Raw genomic sequence first — 19580 nt, 5'->3', positions numbered from 1 at the left:
CATTTATAGTTGTGAGTGTGTCTGGGCTCCTGAATCAGCCTCTCCTGTCTCCCTCCTCTCCCCCCTGCTCCTCTTTGAGGCAGCAGCAAAGTTTTTACCTTTTTTCACCTAGTTAACTTTTTTATTTTTAATTCATGCATATTTTACTAATCACTCCCCCCTCAAATGGAAATATGTGTTTACATAAATGGTGACCAAACCGTTTGAGACCCACTGAGAACTTAGACTAAGTTAACTATCTAAACACTCAGAGTCCTTTACCTCACCTGAGCTGAGGTTATCCCGAGCTTGAATGACACACAGAGACCAATCAAGGGCTTTGATTTATGATCTGTATGACAGTGGCCATGTCGGCAGGCCACATCATGTAGACAACCAGTCCCCCTGTGTGAGGCAGGCCACTTAACAGGCCAGGCCATCGGGAAACCCCCCCGGTCCTCCCGATGGCGAGTCCGGGCCTGGGTACAGGAGGCGTAGAGCGAGGGATCATTGTCCACAAGTTAATCAATCGCAGATGGCGTCGTGGTCTCTAAAGAGAGAGGGTTTTATTTCCTGACGCTGCGTGAGTTCCCTGACACACCGGGGACACATATTTATGTATAAAAGACATCAAAAAGTGCATTTTGCATGATGGGTGTAAACCTACTTGGCAATAAAACTGTTTCCAAACTTCTTATTCTTTAGGTTCTGTTTGACCACATGGGCAGCCTGAAGAAGTACGAGTCTGTACTGGAAATCCTCCGGGACTTCTTCGAGTTGAGGATGAAGTATTATTTGCTGAGAAAGGACTGGTTGGTGGGCATGCTGGGAGCTGAAGGCGCTAAACTCAGCAACCAGGCCCGCTTCATCCTGGAGAAAATCGAGGGCACCTTGGTCATTGGTCAGTAGCTTGTGACATTTTATTTTTTAACGCCACTGCTGCTTTGAAATTGTAATATTCATGATCATGTATTATGATCAGTTTAGCCAAACTTGTGCAGACTTAAAAATGCTTTTGATTTATCTTGATCAAAATAATGAATACTGCTGTGTATGTATTTACAGAGAACAAGCCAAAGAAGGAGCTGATCCGCATGCTGCAGGAGATGGGCTTCGACTCCGACCCAGTGAAGGCTTGGAAACAGGCTCAGGAGAAGGTAGGTCTGACTCATGGACGCTAGATTATAATCTGCTTTTACCAGTGTTAATTTTGGCAGCTATTTTTGATTTAGTCTTTAGACGAAAATGGTTATTAGTTTTAGTCACATTTGAGTCATTTCTATCCTTCGTAGTTTTAGTCTAGTTTTAGTCAAAATGTTTTCTCTTTAAACTAACTCAGTTAGGCAAATACAGGTATCTGAAGTTTGAATCAAGGTGACCGCATCAAGTGTTGAAATTCGTAAAGCAACATTTCACTCTCTTAACACTTTACTTGTGTAATATATAGGGATGGGTATCGCTAAGGTTTTTAACGGTACTACTACTCTTATCGATACTGCTTATCGATCCGGTACTTTAACGGTATTCTTTTTCTTGTAGGTACTTTTTGTTATTTTTTTAAAGGGAAAAACGAAACAAATTGTTAACCGAATTAACATTGCTTTATTTAAATGTGAAATAAATCAAATATACATAATTATGTTATTGGCTTCTACGTGATACAATAACTTGTTTTTCATGTTGTCAGAATGTTGATATTGTGGAGGAAGAGCCGGCCGAGGAAGGAGTGGAGGTGGTGGACGCCAGCGGGCCGGACTTCAACTACCTGCTGAGCATGCCCATGTGGTACCTGAGCAAAGAGAAGAAAGATGAGCTTTGCAAACAGAGGGACAACAAGGTGTGATATTCTGTGCTACGTTTTGCTGATTTCTTACACTTAAATGTGTGGCCGTTGTTCATTTCTGACCCCAACTTGCTGTCTTATAGTTGACAGAGCTGAGCACCCTGGAGAAAAAGAGTCCATCAGACCTGTGGAACGAAGACCTGGCTGCTTTCTGCGAGGAACTGGAGGTAACGGCTCGTATACACTTTTTTTTTTTTTAATAGAGAGGCGAAGTCCCTCCCTTTCCGGTGACCACCATGGGACCGTATTTCAGAAAAATTATGTATTGAAGTCAATGGAGAGAGAAAGATTATCTTTCGATCCCGTTTGAATTGTGCCATGAATTACACATATGTTTGTCAATCTTAAAAAATAATTTCCATGTCAAAAAATTCACAGTTTGTCGTAAAACTGTTGAAATATAAGACTATGAAAAATACGCAACTAGAAAGACTACAAATCCCAGAGTCGCGTAAGTGATGTCGTCATTGTTTTCCTCCACTAAATATAAGATATAGCTAAGATAAGATAACTTTAACAAGATGCCTGTGTGCTTTGTACCAGGCTGTAATCATACCAGCAATGGGTCTTGCTCGTTCTTTCGCTTCCCGTCTGATGAAAGGACCAGGAGTGGCTGGATCAAGTTAGCTAACTAGCTAGTAGCAAGCACATTAGTTAGCATTACAGCCTTAGCCTTGTCATTTTTATAAGCCTTAACATGAAGTAACATTAAGTAACCCACAAGGTTAAACAGTAAGAGTAGTAGTCATATTTCGTGAACCCTTTGAAGAGTACTGACACACCGGTAAGATCATTCTATAATACACCGTTTAAGCCCGGGAGACATGCTAACGCTAACGCTATATTAGCATCGGAGATCTTTTCTACTTCATGCTATCTGCACAAATGGTTAACATTGAACATTAAAAAGTTCAGGGAGAATCGAAGGCAGGCAGCTTTGCATGACATCCTTCTGGACGTGTTTCATTGTGGTGATAGTGAGGGTAGTCAATCCCTTTTTTGACAAGACAGTAGTGACGGCCATCTTGGTGACGTGTGTTGTTGTGCGAGACCAGAGATGTAGTTCATTGAGCTGTTTCACACAAAAAAAGTCTTGCTTCACAGTTTTACGGCAAAACATTTTTTTTTTTAACTTCCAAAATTATCTTTTAAATTGACAAACATATGTGTAATTCGTGGCACAATTCAAACGGGATCAAAAGATAACTTTTCTCTCGCCATTGACTTCAATACATACTTTTTCCGAAATAAGGTCCCATGGAGGTCCACCGGAAAGGGAGGGACTTATGCCGCAGTTCCACTACAGCGCGGAGCTCGCTTTAAGCGTGCCGTGTCGTGCCGTACCCGTTTTTGGTTGCGCTTCCACTAGGCCTAGTTACGGCCCGGCCCGGCCCGGGGCCACTTTTTCACCTCTTTTCTGGCCCGACAAAATTGTGGTTCTATCGGGGCCAACAAACAGGGCTGAGTCGGGCTGAGTATGCTAAACTAGAGAGAGGAGCGCTGGCAAGAGGGCTAGAACTACAACAAGATGGACATATTTGACCGTGATTTAATTGTAATACACGTTTCAAAATGATGCCGAAGTAACAACATACTGATACCGGTTAGTAAAAACCATGAATTAATGCTTTGTCAAGTCTGCAGACAGACGGCAGGCGAAAAACCTTTTAAAATGCGTGTTTTTCTAGATGGAGATTGGCTAAGCTAACGCAGTATATGCTCTGACCGTCCACACTCACAACAACGGCCTATACAGACATAAATAAAGCAGCGACTGTATTCACCATGACACAGGCAGTCTGTGGTTTGTACTTTAACTTTTGTCGAGTTTCTGAACATATATAAGGAGCTCTGAGTGCTAACAGCTAACGGCTGTGTTGTGTTTCTGGAGTTCTCATTGAAGATGACGTCACGGCTCCGCCTACACTGCGTTACTATAGTAACTACCCCAGTTCCTAAACTGTAATGGAAGCGCAGCATGAAGTGAGTCGGCCCTGTTAAGGCCCAACGCGGCCGAGCCGTACCGAGTGTGGCCGAGGCCGACCGTGTAGTGGAAATGCGCCATTAGCCTCTGTATACGTCCAGATGCACCTCCTCTGTCAAATATGGTCAAATACTTGCCTTTTTGACATATTGCCAAAACATGTTCAAACATTTGCATATTAAGCATTGATTCGAGTCTGTCAATCATTCCCCTCCTGATTAAACCACTGATTATGTTTTTTTGATTTTTTTTGTTCAGAGGGTTGAGAAGAAGGAGAAGGAGGAGGCTGAAATGCCCATTGTTAAAAAGGGGGGTGGCAGAACGAAGGTGGTGAAGGTGAAGCAGGAGACGCTGCCCACGCCGCAGGGCCGCCGCGTCGTCCCGCGCATCACCAGCGCCATGAAGGCTGAAGCTAACAAGAAGGCCATTCTGAGGAAAGGGGGCAAAAAAGTCAAGGTATGTTTTTCTTTTTTCTTTGCATACAGGGTCATCCTGGGTAAAAAGGAAAGCTTACTATAGAAAATATTATACATAATATACAATATCATGTACTTGCACACACATTACAATCGTATACACATTTATCTCCTTAGATGCTCCAACAGTGTGCATACGTGTATACATATTTAGGCATGTAGGGCTAACAAAGGCAGGGTTACATTACACTATCAGGGTGTTTAGGCCACTTTGTCCATGATTGACCTTTTTTAATTCTCTGTCCTGGGTCTATGATTCTTCCATTTACAGATGAAGTTTGGTTTATTTGGTCTTAGTACAGGGTTAAGTAAAGCACATTTTCAAAACACAGCAAGTAGGTGATAGGACATCAGTTTGGTTTCACATAACATTTCCAGTTTCTCCAGTACTTTTCACATGTTTTCTTCGCATGTCTCAGAGACACGGTATGTCTTTTTGACTTAAAATACATCACAGGATACAAGTGTGTCTTTGAATGATGGTAGCGTTTACCTTCCCAACTCAGGGCGAAGACGTCGTGATGAAGATGGAGTTTGAAGAAGATTCAGAGAACACAGAGCCAAGCGAGGACAACGGCTTGGCTGCACCAGTGAGGAAGAGAACTAAAACCCAGCCAAAGGAAAAGGGTGAGAAAGGTAACACTGATCACTTTATTTTATAATTCAGTCAGTTTGTATATTACAGGGTTCTTACGTTCATTCAAAACCTGGAAAAGTCATGGAAATTCAAAAAGCTAATTCCAGGCCCTGGAAAAGTTATTTTTCCCAAAGTTTTGGAAAAGTCATGGAAATGTAACTAAAGTTGCATCAAATATAATTTATATTTTATCTAATCGCCGAAATAGCAATACTATAATGATAATAAATACTGTATAGTATAGTAATGAAACGTAAAATGGCATTTAACTGTCGAGGTATTTTGCTGGTGAGAGATTTTAGTTGCTTTAGCGCAGTGATTCTCAAATGGGGGTACGCGGACCCCTAGGGGTACGTTGGGGTACTGCAGGGGTTACGTGAGATAAAACAAAAAAAGGTGAATTAAAAAAATACCATGCATGATTACAAAAATAATCATAGTACAATAAGTTAAATCGAAAACACAATTTTATATAAAATATTCCTATTTATAACATTAGTTTTTGCATAATATATCATTTTGTTCATCGTTATGTTGTTCATGCATAAAGATATAAAATATCCTTAGTTTGTTGTAACAGTACGTCCACACGGCAGCGTCACGTTGAAGCTTGCCGGTAGGCGTGTCTGGCGTGCGACCAACAACCAATCACATTAATCTCCCGCCCCGGACACACAAGCACGCGGTTTGATTGGCTTGTACTGGCATATCATTTGATTGGCTGGCGCTTCCGTCGACGCTTGAGAAGTTGAACTTTTCTCAACTTTCTAAGCGAGCAACGGAGGCAAAGCGACGCGAGGGAACCACAATGCAGTTCGGCAAAGCGTGACGTCACCCCATTCAAAGTGAATGGGAAGCGTCTCCGTTGAAGCACACGACGCTGCCGTGTGGACGTACCGCAATTCATGGATGAAGGCGTTAATAAATCACACACTAATGGAACATCACTATATTGTAATAATTAATATAGGCTTTTTCTATCAAAAATGTTCGGGGTCGGTCAGGGGGTACATTACTGAAAAAAGTTTGAGAAGCACTGCTTTAGCCTGTAGAAGCTAGTAAGCCAACTATTTGATTTGTTTTAGATAGGCACAACATGTTTCATATGCAGACCTTATTTTCCTGTTCCATGTTAAAATAAACCATTTTCAGTGGTACCGCTGAGAAGGAGTAATTTTTTTTGGTCATGGAAAATTAGGTAAAGGTCATGGAAAGTCATTGAAAGTCATTGGTGAAAAAGTGTATGAACCCTGATATTAAAGACACAGCGATATGCCGATATACCTACCAAAACTTTTATGTCTGACAAGGTGTGGTGTAAAAGTAGAATTATTTTAAACTCTTTGCAACTTGTTATAATAAACAATTGATGACCAAAACAACCTTTTGAAGGACACTGTATGATGAGTTTTTTGAAGTTGTAACAGTGGCTGTTTAGTGACACCTAGTGGTTCCCCTGGAGAACAGCATTTGTATTTCCACAGACCTCAAGCATTTTGAAATGTAGGGAAATATTTAGTTTAATGCATTTCAATCTTATCACCTGCTTGTGATTTTAGATGTTTCTCAAAACACTAATAGGGGGTTGTATAATATGTTGTATTTCTTTATCTACAGATAATAGTGATGGGAATTATGGCTCTTTGAAGGGAGCCAGATCTTATGGCTCCGTTCCTTTGCGAGAGCCGTTCAAAAGAGCAGTTTTTTTTTTTTAAAGGGGGCGGGGTTAATGGGTTTATCTGCGAAATATACCTTTTATAATTCAATCAAATGTAGCCCTGTTTTGATTAATGATTTATATGTGTACACATATATCACTTAAATTATTCAATACATCCTTTGTACTGAAGTATTCAAAAGTAAAAATTACATGTTTAATATAAATGATTTGCTGTGGCCAATCGTTTTCATTGCATTTACAGACCCTTGCTCTCTGATTGTAGAACCACGCTAAAAAAAGCAGATGGCAACACCGACAACAAATCTTTGCTGAGCCTAAAAATAATCATAAATAACATGATGAAAATAAATATATTGCAATGCTCAAAACAGCAGCATCCAACCGTCTCGAATCCTTGGTTACATGTCACTGCCTGCATGCACGGAGCACCCGTAGCGCGGAGATCATCATATCATTCTGTCTTGTATTACTTAACAACAAAACTGCTTGTTCCCGGGCGCGAGCCGGCTCCCGTCGTTCACTTAAAAGAGTCGGCTCGTTCGCGACCGACACATCACTAACAGATAATCTTTCTATTTTACAGCAGTAATTACGTGCCATACTGCTTGAGCTAGGATAATAATATCAAGTTACATTCTTTGCGAGACAATGACAAACTTATGCTAGATGTTTACAGAAGAGAAACAGACTTCAATGCTGTATTTGAATATGTTTTCTTTTCTTTGGATAACCCACAATCAATAGTTTAGCAAGAGGGGGGGGCTGGAATATCTGAGCATTAACAACAAAAACAATCGACAGTGAATTATTAGATTTCCCCTAAATGTCTGAAACTGTTTTTGAAGAGTTGAATTGCAATTGATTAAAGATGATAATAAAAAAAAAACTTTCTCTTCAGCTGCTTCAAAGACCGGCAAGCAGAGCACTCTTCAGTTCAAGGCTGTGGGGAAGAAGCCCAAGAAGATTGCGTCGGACGAGGAGTCGGACGAAGAGTCGGACGAGGCGTCGGACGACATGTTTGACAATATGTCCGACGATGAAATGAATTCAGAGGAAGTGATCGCCCCCAGGGTCGGTCGCACATCTAAAGGTGAATGTCAATTATTACTGCGATTACCCTGCACGTCACTTTTCTAACTTATTTAAAGTGGACCTATCATGCTATATTATAATAATATAGTGTAGGACCATACCTATATAAGGCATATTTATACTTTTTCTTTTTCAAAATACCAAACAGATCATGCATTTTAGCCATGCCTCATTTTGCTCAATTTGACATTTTTTAGCTCTGTTTGTGTAAGGGCTGATTCTGTGAGAACAGCACCATCTACAGGCCTGGCATATGTACTACAGCGTCTCCAGCGCTTTCGAACGGCAATGGCCGTGGCTGTCTCCTCCCGATTGGTGGAGTTGGCCCAATAGCCGTAGCGCCACCGTCCTGACGTCAGGACAGTGTTCAAATCTGGATCAGTTTTTATCAGATCCGTTGCAGACCCTTTTTTAGAGATTTGGGTATGGAGGAAAATAGAGAGGGTTGTGTTTTCTGACACTTGGTGAGTTCCCTGGAACACCGGGGACACATATTCATGTATAAAAGACATACCAAAGTGCATTTTGCATGATAGGTCCCCTTTAAATCAAAGGCATTTCCTGAGACTAATGAGCTGTCAAACTGTTATGTTGTGTCTTCTAACCCAAATTCACAAAGCAGGATTGCTAAATCAAACCTTTCTGTTTTTTGTTTGTCAAGTTCCGGTGAAGTACAGCATGTCCGACAGTGAAGATGACTTTGATGACGTGGGAAAGAAGAGTGCTCCTAAACGTAAACCCGTTATCAGTGATGATGATAGCTTTCTCCCGGAGCCAATGTCCGACAGGGAAGTGGACTCTCCAGTCCCTCCTCCAAAAGCTCCAGAACCTGCGTGAGTATAAACGACAAATAACTTGATGTATGACGTTTTTTTCAGTCACGATATTTACCTTTAACTCGGATTCATCCCTTCGATGCAGGAAGAAAACGGCAATAAGCAAACCGGCAGCTAAAGCAGCTCAGGCCAAGTCGAGCTGTGAGTATATTAACGACACGTGAGCTGGAGAACTGTCGGGCCCCAGGTCAGAGTTTTAATTATTTCTCTTTGCGATGCTCTGCAGCTCAATCAGACGATGCGGTGCCTGCTCCCAAAGCTCCAGTTCAACGTAAACCCAGAGCAGCCGCCCCGAAGAAACCTGCTGCTGCCAGGAAGCCGGCCGCAAAGAAGTCTCCAGGTATTTAGAGTCAGCCGAATTAGGAACAGCTCAGTGTGGTTTATGTCCCACAGATTTAAAGACAGGTTCATGGTGAACTTTTGAATGTTTTATCAATGCTGTTTTCAAAATCAGAATACTTCATTCGTTGAGTTTGGTGGACAGTTGATTTTAAGAAAAATGTGCTACGAGGCTACGAGAAAATAGAATCAAATATTTTAATCATGTTAAAGGTAAAACTGCATTCAAAGTATAAAATAAATAGAATAATAATATTTGTATAAACAAAAGTTAAGTACAAATGTGCAATAGCAATAAAATAATTATTACATTTTTCATTAAATGGTACTAATTAGTTTTGCAACACTAGTTTTCCTCGTGTCACATATTTCTGGTATGCACATTTGGATAGATTGGATACTTAAAGTGCCTAAAAGAAAAAAGTGAAATGCTTTTTAACCGATCTGCAATGTTATTTCTCCCGTTGATATAGTGCTCGATGTGAGGCAGCCATCCATCATGGATTCTCTCACCAAATCCAAACCGGTATCGACCACCGCTACCAAGAACTACCCGTCGTTTGACTCCAGTGACTCGGAGGCTGAGGCCAAAGCTGCAAAGGCGAAGCCCAAGCTCGTTGCCAAGAGGAAACAGGTCCTTAGCGACGACTCCGACAGCTCGGGCGACCTCATGTCACGTCTGAAGGCTAAAAAAACTACCAGCAAGGTCAGTTCCTACTCTGAAAGGTCATTAGGGGTTAATGGATCATAAGTCCTGATGTATCTTTATTCATTCATTAGTTCTTTTAGGTCTTCTTTGACACTTTTCGAACTATTCATTGATTTGTTTGATTTAATAGTTAAACATTTTCTCCAGTGGACTCCTTTACTTCTTCCGTAACATGTGACATCACTATGTAATACTTTAGCTCCTATTGGCTAGCGCTCCAACACATTGTACGTGATAGGCAAAGGCGCGGGACATCTCTAACCAATCACAACAGAGCCGGCCAGCTAACCAATCAGAGCAGACTGGGCTCTGGTTTCAGACGGAGGGTGAAAAGAGGTGCTGCAGCCCAGGCAGTATGAGAACAATAAAGAGCTTTTTGAACATTAAAGCATGGAGACATGTCCCAGTAGAGACACTACATACAAAGATGAACCACAAAATTAGCAGAATAGGGCCCCTTTAATGTTAGACTGGTGGAGTTGGGATTGGGCTCCCGAATGGCATATTTTAATTAAAGCTGAATATTTTCTCTTTTCTTGCAGAAAACCAAAAGGTGGGACGAGGACGAGAGCTTCAATATTTCAGACCAGGAAGCAGTGGCTCCCGTTGACACGGCAGTGCGAGAGGTGCCCGCACGTGCTCGCAAAGCTGTCATCTACAAACTGGACTCGGACTCGGAATCAAGTTAGGCTCTTAGTTAAACTGTTTATGCCGTGTGATTAAAATGTGTATTTTATCACTTGAAGGATTGCTTTTGGCGTAAAAAGACCTGCAGTCCCTAAAACATATTATCACCGTTATTGTAGCAAAAAATGGTCACCCTGTCAAAGAATTTAAAAAAGAAACAAAAAAAAGCGTACTCGTATGACTGCATTGGACTTGTATGAAAGTCTTTTCTTAAATCTTACTTTTTTTAATGTCTTTTCGTAATCCAGTCCTTTGTTTGTTGTCTTGTCCTGTAAATATTTCAATGGCTGTTCTTTTTACATTTAGAAAAATAAAGTTTTTTTTGTATTGTATTTGTTTTGTATTGATTGTTCATTTTGCTTGGTGTTGTTTCTTCTTTGCTAACAGACTTATGTGTCTGTACAAATGAGGTGTTCTATGTTGGAATGTCATAAGGAAGTGAAAGGATGATAGAAGGGTAGATTTAGTGGGAGGGTGTCCGCAGGGTCTTAAAAAGTATTAAAAGGTTGATAAATCAATTTAGCGAAAATGAAGGCTATTAAACGGCATTTTCCAAGGTATTACATTCTGTAGCTTGTTTTCAATAAGTATATAAATTGTCCAAAGAGGTTGTATTCTACAGTGTGCCTGAATGTAATCATTGCGTAGGTGTGTAGTGTGATTCTGTGTAGTTTATTTATGGCATCCCGTTGGGTTTGACGTCATCTGAACAGGACATAGCACGCTCACTGCTTGATAGCGCGCGAATGCCCGTTTACGCCGGTTGTTAAACAACATCGTTATGGGGAAATGCAAGTCTGCGTCCAAATGGTTGGAAGATAAGGAGGAAGGGCAATCAATACTGTATGTAGTCAATGTGAGGTAAAGTGTGTCGCCAATGTAACCGGTTAAAACTCCAAGTGGCGATGAGGTCTTAAAATGTATGGAAAGGGTCTTAAAAGGTATTACATTTGACTTCAGGATTCCTGCATATACCCTGGGTTAGAAAAATCTCACTTCTAACCGGCATCAGAATCAGAAACAGGTTTATTACCAGGTAGGTTGACGCGTACGAGGAATTTGACTTGATGTCATGATGCATACATAAAAGAAAAACACCATTTATAAAAAAAAAATACCCAGATAACATTAAAAAAAATATAAAAGATAATAACAAGTATAGCAGTATTTACATAGAAATAAAATGGAATACAAAAATCGGCAGTAATAAAATAAAAAACAGTGTGCATTCATGTAATGCATAGAGTCTGAAGTGGCTGAGCCTCAAAACAGGATACATGTATTTATTCTTGCAAGAATGGAAGTAGTCATCACATACAAAACATTTGGTACAACTAGTTCCTGAACAGTGTCCTTCACTTGCTTATAAAGAGAGGGTGGGTACCACTTTACAATAAGACTACCCTTATAAACGGTTTACCAATAGTTTGTCATTCATTTATTAATTTGGTTGTGAACACTTTATAAATCATTAATAAGCTTTTATAAGACATGAGATAAACAGGGCAACTGTGCTTGCCGGTTGCTTGCCAAATAGTGAGCCCACATTTATCTGTACTGCTAAGCCTTATATTGGCTACCTAGCTTACTTCGTGTTCTTCATCAGCCAGCATCCTTGGTATCTTTTGCTCACTGAGTTGATTCTCGCTGCGTAGCCAATATAAGGCTTAGTCATCTTGCCAAATAGTGAGCCTGTGTTGATGTATGAAAACTGTTAGAACTGGTTTATAAATGGTTCTTAATGATTAATAAAGTGTTTACAACCTAATTAATAACCTAATTATAAACCCTTTATGAATCCTTTATAAGGGTAGTCTTATTGTAAAGTGGTACGGGGTTACACCGTCACAAGATGGAGAAGTACCGATTTAAAGCAGGATACAATGTTTTGTTCAGATTAGCTAAGGCCCACGTCAGAAATGATCATGCCTATCTCCCTAGAGGCTGAATCATCAAGTTAGTCGTTGTCTTATAGCTTATCAAATGCCTAAAACAGTGTGTCATGCTTCTCTTCTAGGTAATCATACATCTTGCTACACTGTTATACACTTGGGCCTTTGTTAGCACCTCTGTCCTTTAAAGAGAACAACAGGTTTCAGGTTATTGAAATATTTGGATAGGTAGGAACCATTCGATCCAAATCTATAGGAGATAGAGGAATTAGCTTTTAAAGAAACTTCATTTACAGTTGTATTTTTTTCTTATCTAGTCAAATAAAGTCATATAAACAATAGGAAACAATAATTGTATTTCAATACATTAGAGTTAAAATCTTGATCTTTAAGCTCAATATAGATTGGCATGTGTATTTACTGCTAACTGGATGAAGTACATCATGTAAAATGAATCAAAAGGTTGCTTTTCAAGAGTTGCATGTTGTCTAATTTGGCCGGGGAAACTGTTGGTACAGTTCTTCCTGCCATTTAGGAAGCTCTTTGAGATGCTCATCAAGACTTTTCCTTTCTTGGGTAAACATCACTCCTGTCTGGGACTCTTGATGGTCACAGATTAGGACGTAGCAGGCATTTCCTTAACTGTAACCGCCCTCTCAAATTATTATACCGGCATACTCCAACAACAGGCCATTCGGGGCAAGTGAGGAATATGTGCCTGTGTTCGCGAGAGCATATTGCGTGTTTGGACACAGGATATGCTTTTTTATCTGAGGACATATCCAAGTGGGACAAGACAAACAAGAAAAGCTGAAATAGGATTTTAAAGGATTATCAGAAAGGGTAGGTTTCTCATATCTCTGCATTAGGTTAATCCATTAGACCTAACATGTTGTCATCCATTTGCTTTGTTCTTAATGCTTCTTCTGAGTAAAATGTTCGACTAGTCTTAACTGTTGTTCTCTAAAAGTAAAGGTAACATGTGTGGAAAGTACTAATTGTACTTCACTGATGTCATGTGGTTTCAACTCTTTTACAATGTCTTTAAGATAAGGTATGAAACAAAAACTGAAAGGGAAACCTAAGGAGTGTTTACCCGAGACCTATTTTATTGTTTTATTTCTTATAATCACTGCCTAAATTGCAGTGATTGCAAGAGGTATAATCATGTTTCTTTTATGGTTTCAGGTTATTCAACGTTGAATCCTATCACAGCTTTTTGCACATTGCCTAGACCGACCTTTGACCTTTAGATTGATTAGATTAGTTTCAGAATGAGCTGTGAATTGGGGGTAATAAGATGCTCTTCAGTTTCTTTCTTTAACCACACAGGTTTTGCTCTGAGAAGGACTGTTGGATAAATCTCCAGACTTTCAAGAAGCCATACCCAAGACAGCGCTGCAATCATGGGGGAATGGGGCTTCCTCGGTGGTCTCTTTGATAGCCTCCAGGTCCACTCGCCGATGCTTGGACGTTTCTGGCTCTTGTTGATGCTTGTTTTTAGAATTCTGATCCTGGGAACAGTAGCCAGTGACCTGTTTGACGACGAGCAAGAGGAGTTTGCCTGCAACACCCTCCAGCCCGGCTGCAAACAGGTGTGCTACGACATGGCCTTCCCCATCTCCCAGTACAGATTCTGGGTGTTTCACATCGTCCTCATCGCCACCCCTTCCCTGGTTTTCCTCATGTATGCCATGCATCACAACAACAAGAGGACCAGCCAAAATAAGACCCAAGTCTACAGAGAAGAGCTCCGTTTAAGGGGGCTTTACATGATCAACGTGGGCTTCCGCATGTTGGCAGAAATTGGCTTTTTGGTGGGCCAGTGGATGCTGTATGGATTCAAGGTGGAGGCCCAGTTCCCATGTAGCCGCTTCCCCTGCCCCTACACTGTGGACTGCTTCACCTCCCGCCCTGCAGAGAAAACCATCTTCCTCTGCTTCTACTTTGCCATAGGGTTGATATCAGCGATTTCCAGCTTTGTAGAAATGTTCTACGGCTCCATCAAGTGGTTCTGCTGCTCACGCCCGCCTCCCCTGACCCCGGAGAACCAGAACCATGACAACTTTGAGAAAGAAGAAAAGACCGTGTCGGAGAGCCTGCGCGGCAGCATGAGGCATAAAGGAGGAACAGTGAGGAGCAACACGAGTAGGAAAAGCTCCAGCATGGGACACAAAAGCAGGGGTGGCAGATATTTGAGCAGCAAGACATTCATGGTGTGAGACACACTTGATTCATTATGGTGCAATCACTTGTTTTTTACTAAATGTTATTATTATATAAGTAATTATTGTTTGGCATTTCACATAAACGCATCTCACTGTTAATGGTAGAAGGAGACATCATAAGGAAATGTTTATGAGACAGTCATAAGAGAAGGAAATGAGCAAAGACGAGAGAGAACTGATTGCACGTTGAACACTTGATGACTTGTTTGGTCTCATGAATCATTACAGACCGTAAATACTTCAGGAGGGGAAACAACGGGATTAAACTTGATTGAGTTGTTTAACACTGATTGCTCTTTGTTTGAAAGAGAACTGATTGTACTTCCATCAGACACACCCTTGATTGAAGTCAAAATCTGTACATGAAGGAAAATGTAACTGAAATTAGGGATGTCACAATATACCGTATTGACAAGCCTGATATTTAAATACACAAATAATGTTTGATACACACTCATTGTGTATGCTTTTGTACAGTTAGGTTTAAAGACTTTCTGTCCACCTCTCTACACTTTCGAGAAAAGAGATTTAAACGCACAATGAGTAAAGGCTAAACATGGTAGCATTTTATATTTTCTTTATTATTGTGAAAAATCGTTTTGACATATTAGATTTAACCCATAAGGACCCACCGTGACACAGGTGTCACATGACCTTTAAATGTTCTGGAAAGTTCCTTATACACTTAGCCTTTATTTGATCTCATGAAGTCCATAAGTGACACACCATGAACAGTCTGGTGGGTCATGGTCCAGGTCATTTGATTTTGTGTTCCCAAAACAACATGTCCAAGATGTCCATGTGCCCGAATAACACCATCATTTCCAAAGCTTTTTTGCTTGTTGCTAAAGGTCAAATTCAAGCCATTTAAGAATTAAAATGCTTACATAACATGTCCTTTATTACATTTAACCTGTTGTGGAAACATTTCTTGATTAAATTGATATGAAACAAATGAGACAAACATTGCTGTGACACTGATGTCACATCGGGACTTTAACCCTAAACTTTCACAGTAAACCCTGCGTGACATATATGCACAGTTAGAGATATTATTATGATCTGCTCAGTTAATTTAGCTGATTCAATTATATTTAGTTAATATATTCTTTATTCTTCAATTCAAAGAATGTTCAAACTAATTTAAACAAAAAATCATGCTCATTAATGAAGTTATACATAAGAGTTACCATTAAAGCCCAATGTGACATAGGCCTATATGTCAAATTTCAACTGCAAATTTCAGATATTTGACACTAGGGGGGCCTACTTGTCAGAATGTTCCATGTGGTCCATTTAGTCTAAATTATGTTCCCCTTCATTTTCCCAAAAGTAGAAATGGGGTTCTTATGGGTTAAATGATCTGCTTTCTTACTGACAGTTAAAGCGGCTCAAGGGCACTCTGTAGCCAAGTAGCTTAGTAGCTTAGCTTAGACTGAAACACTGGAAACAGGGAAACAGCTAGCTTAATTTGATCGATAGCTACCTATCAACACTTTATACAATATAGGCTATCTTTTCACTTGTAATACCCACACAAAACCAATCATGTGTAAAAACTCTATTTTACGATTTCAAGCCAATCTCTGCTATCTGCAGCTAGCTGTTAGCCCTTTCGGTGTTGTGCAAAGCTAAGCTGGGCTAACACTGGTTGCTCAGGTTTGACATTACCTCCATGTATCTTTAACATGACCATAATTCATGGATTATATTTCTTGTAATGCTATACCTTATAGGCCTACACTAATTTCCTTTTGACATGGCTGGATGGTTTATTGGTGCAATGCATGTGATGAAGTAGGCTATGGTGACTTTCACACAGCTTGTTTCTGATTATTATTATTATTATTATTATTATTATTATTATTATTATGATATAAGAGACTGTTGTTGCTTCATGTCAGAAACAAGCTGAATGGCATTGTTGCTTTGTTCCTCCTGCACGACGTTAATTCCATTGTATTGTAAATGTTGTCCTACCTATGATGAAAAAGACTTCAATCAAACCTGCCTCATATTATCACGTTTCACCTGCAATACATGAATATTAAAGTTCCCCTATAGTCAAAAATGTGTTTTCTTATCTTTGCTTCACTTGCTGTTTGGAAAGAGTTTCACACTATGAGGTGGTTTTCACTTTCAATGGAAATGTTTCAGCCACAACATATAATATTATTTTGAGAAGCTTTTGTACAAGCAGGATTCGTGACACAATTTGTTTGCTTTTGTTTTCAGAAGTTAGAATATTTGCAAAGAGGGAAAAGGAGTATTACATTACATTACATTTCATTTAGCTGACGCTTTTATCCAAAGCGACTTACAAATACCAATTACAGGGACATTCTCCCTGGAGTAACTGAGGGCTAAGTGCCTTACTCAAGGGCACACTAGTGGTGGTGTTCCAGGCGAGTACATGGGCTTTTAGACATTTAACTAAAATATCTTAAACATTTGCAGAACAAAATTATGAGGAAAATCAATTTTACACTCTGATTATCTATTATCTGACTGGAAAATGTTTTGTAAGAAAATGTTGAGATAACACAGTATTAAGCAAATATTCTTGCATTAGCAGCACCCCCCATCATTCTCCTCTGAGGTGCATTTTGTCTCCAGCAGGTGGCAGTGGTGGATCAGAAAATGATGTCTGAATTATTTGAACTATTAGGCTTTCATTTCCAGTAAGATGACTTCATTTACAGCCAAAATATCTCACTGACAGTATTGCCAAGCTTGACTCACCAGAGGCAGATCTTTTTTCTTAAGACCTCTGCATGACACCACTGTTGTTATTTAATGTACATTATCAAGCCAATTGAAAAAACAATTGAAGTTCTTTGTTTTGAATGAGTAATGTAGTGAGAAAAAATGCAATTGTTGTTTGAAGACAGATCCAAGAGGCTCATCTACACACAAAGCTATCTAAATACTCTCCAAAGAAGCTTATTTTTTACTCAAAAGATCCTCCCAGAAACACACACACCTCCTGCTGTTCCCTGGACGCATCATATATGCAGATTGCAAAGCGGTTCAGGCTCTTTGATGTGCATGGAACAGAATTCTAGATGTGTTTTATATAACTACTCAAGAGGGAAAGGAAGGAAGAGGATTACCGTCAAACTATCCCTGTTTCCTTTTGTCTGCCTGCGTCGCCACGTTTCATGTCTGCCTTGTCAAACTGGAAGTCTTCCTGTTTCTGACTTCCTATGTCATCTCCCTCAGAATCTCTTTGTGTTTCTCCCTTTTTCCATACATCACTCTGTCTCTTCTGGATCAGGGGAGGCTTCGCTGCTGGAGTCTATCTCAAAGAAAATGTAGGTCATCTGTTTTCACCGACTCCCTTCACACCAACACGGAGGAGGAGATGGAAGTGATAACATCTTTATTTGCGTCTCTCCCTCCTCCTCCTCCTAGTCCTACTCCTTTTTCAATGTTCCCTTCACCTTCAATGAGACACTTCAGGGCTCCCTGTGCTCCACCTGTGTCCCCACTTTGTGCCTTTGAGGCCCTCTCTGTACACACCTAGCTGTCTGACAGCTCCACAAACTCTCTACATCTCACTTTCTGCTAAGTCATGCAGGGATGATACCTGACAACCTTAGCTCTCTTGCTCCAAACATTAGCAGCTCACTCCGTTGAATTACTGTTTGATTTGGTTTACTTGCAGCACAGTGCCAGACTCTAAGCAAATAAAGCTGCTTGTTTAATGGCCTGGACAACCTTGTGACTCAATAAAGATAATTCAAGATTAAGTTAGGAGAAACACAACTGACTTTCTCTTGATGTTTTCATCATTTCCAAGACAGTTTTCTGGAAATATGAATGTGTGACTCATGATTTCAAATAACAGATACCATTTCCTGTCGAAGTATACAAGGTAAGTGCAGACTCATTTTTAAAGTTAAAAAACAACAGGAAATTATACGACAACGCTAAAAGTGGTAGCTGATTCAAAACATTCATCTGCTACTCAGTATTATGTATCAAATACCTAATAAATATATATCATTCCAATAACTTGTATATAGACTTGTACTGCACTATTCCACATCATCACTTTATTTTATAACTATTTTTCTTTTTGTATTGCTCTTGCTCTTATTGTTATTATGTTATTATGTTGCATTGTTGGAGAAGCCTGTGACATAAAATGTTCAACTACATAATTACTCTGTAGCTATGTCAGATTGACAATAAAGAACCTTGAACCTTGAACCTTGATTTCCAGATGAATTCCCTTGAAAGATTGAAATACTTTAATTGAGAAAGGTTTTATTATTATCGGAAATATTACTCTTCTTATTTGTGGTATTGTATGCTTGCCTGGAAATAACCTCTTCACCACTTTTAGCATCAACTGCCTGGAAACATTCAAATTAGATTATGCTGCAATACGGTTGCATTATTCAAGGTTCAAGGTTCAAGGCTTTTATTAGTCATACGTGCATAGCTACAGTGTAATTATGACGATGAAAATCTTAGGTCACAGGCTCCTCCAATAAACACAAGAAAAACAGAAAAAATAGTGCAAGTAAATACAAAAATAAAAATAGTAAAATAGTGAAATAGTGCAATAAGAGTCTATATACAAGTCATTGGAATATGATATGTTAGATCAATAATTTCTAAGTAGCAGCCAGATGAATGTTATGGATGTTGTTTCAAAAGTTCAGGTGTTTAATAGTCTTCTGGCCTGTGGGATGAAACTGTCCCTGAGTCTGGTGGTTTTAGTCCGGATGCTGCGGTACCGCCTTCCAGACGACAGCAGACAGAACAGTTTGTGGCTGGGGTGATGGGGGTCTGAACACCGTGTCCATTTTACCCACATAATCACAAATTAGTTAGTAATAACCTTGTGAACACAGTGAAGCTTTGAGCAGCTAAAGAGCGAGATATCTCCCTCAGATGTGGGTAGAGACCAAAAACAGAGCCAAAAGAATGACCGATTTTCATTCTCCATGTGAACAGAAACACCTAAATAAATTACAATGTTTCTGCCGGATGCGTACATAAACAACTGTTTGCTAACATGTATGCAATCCATCATTTTAAAAGGTGACCATATCTATGTCAATGTTTTGTTCTGACCTTGTTTCTGCTGCATACAAAAATTGTAATTGCAGTCTTTTTCATTGTAGATTACTGTCCTTTAGTGGTGCATATCGCCAAAAACAAATTAGCTTAATAATGGGTTACA

The 19580-nt window shown here is 39.8% G+C and overlaps 2 protein-coding genes across 5 annotated transcripts in view; both read left to right on the top strand.

The window, feature by feature from the left end:
• Positions 1–10595, top strand: part of top2a (DNA topoisomerase II alpha) — a 29422-nt gene extending 18827 nt beyond the window's left edge. The window contains exons 24-35 of one of the 2 annotated variants that reach the window (XM_034119494.1): positions 685–880; positions 1045–1136; positions 1667–1816; positions 1906–1989; positions 4065–4262; positions 4789–4909; positions 7499–7690; positions 8354–8525; positions 8614–8669; positions 8755–8868; positions 9341–9573; positions 10119–10595. In XM_034119494.1, the coding sequence (XP_033975385.1) occupies positions 685–880; positions 1045–1136; positions 1667–1816; positions 1906–1989; positions 4065–4262; positions 4789–4909; positions 7499–7690; positions 8354–8525; positions 8614–8669; positions 8755–8868; positions 9341–9573; positions 10119–10265 (1755 nt within the window). In that variant the 3' untranslated portion in view covers positions 10266–10595. Of the gene's footprint in view, positions 1–684; positions 881–1044; positions 1137–1666; positions 1817–1905; positions 1990–4064; positions 4263–4788; positions 4919–7498; positions 7691–8353; positions 8526–8613; positions 8670–8754; positions 8869–9340; positions 9574–10118 lie in introns of both variants that reach the window. The other variant, XM_034119493.1, reaches the window with a different exon arrangement.
• A 2219-nt stretch (positions 10596–12814) lies between these two features.
• LOC117473737 (gap junction delta-3 protein-like) lies at positions 12815–16448 on the top strand. Of its 3 annotated transcripts, XR_004555056.1 has the most exons (3): positions 12815–12998; positions 13344–15673; positions 15717–16448. XR_004555056.1 is itself a non-coding variant. In XM_034119519.1 (2 exons), exon 2 carries the CDS (start codon positions 13562–13564, stop codon positions 14375–14377), a length of 816 nt encoding a protein of 271 aa, XP_033975410.1. In that variant the 5' UTR covers positions 12815–12998; positions 13488–13561; the 3' UTR covers positions 14378–16448. The 3 variants fall into 3 exon arrangements, 2 of the variants coding, with proteins under 2 accessions (XP_033975410.1, XP_033975409.1); XM_034119519.1 differs by having other exon boundaries at positions 13488–16448; XM_034119518.1 differs by having other exon boundaries at positions 13344–16448.
• Positions 16449–19580: the final 3132 nt, after the last annotated feature.

This window comes from Trematomus bernacchii, unplaced genomic scaffold, assembly GCF_902827165.1.
Source record: "Trematomus bernacchii unplaced genomic scaffold, fTreBer1.1, whole genome shotgun sequence".
Lineage (NCBI taxonomy): Eukaryota > Metazoa > Chordata > Actinopteri > Perciformes > Nototheniidae > Trematomus > Trematomus bernacchii.
Note: the sequence above shows the minus strand (reverse complement) of the source record. Positions and strands in the feature narration are given on the sequence as shown.

What these genes read in the sequence shown, in the direction of transcription:
- LOC117473737 (XM_034119519.1), top strand. Translation starts at nt 13,562, where the DNA reads ATGGGGGAATGGGGCTTCCTCGGTGGTCTCTTTGATAGCCTCCAGGTC.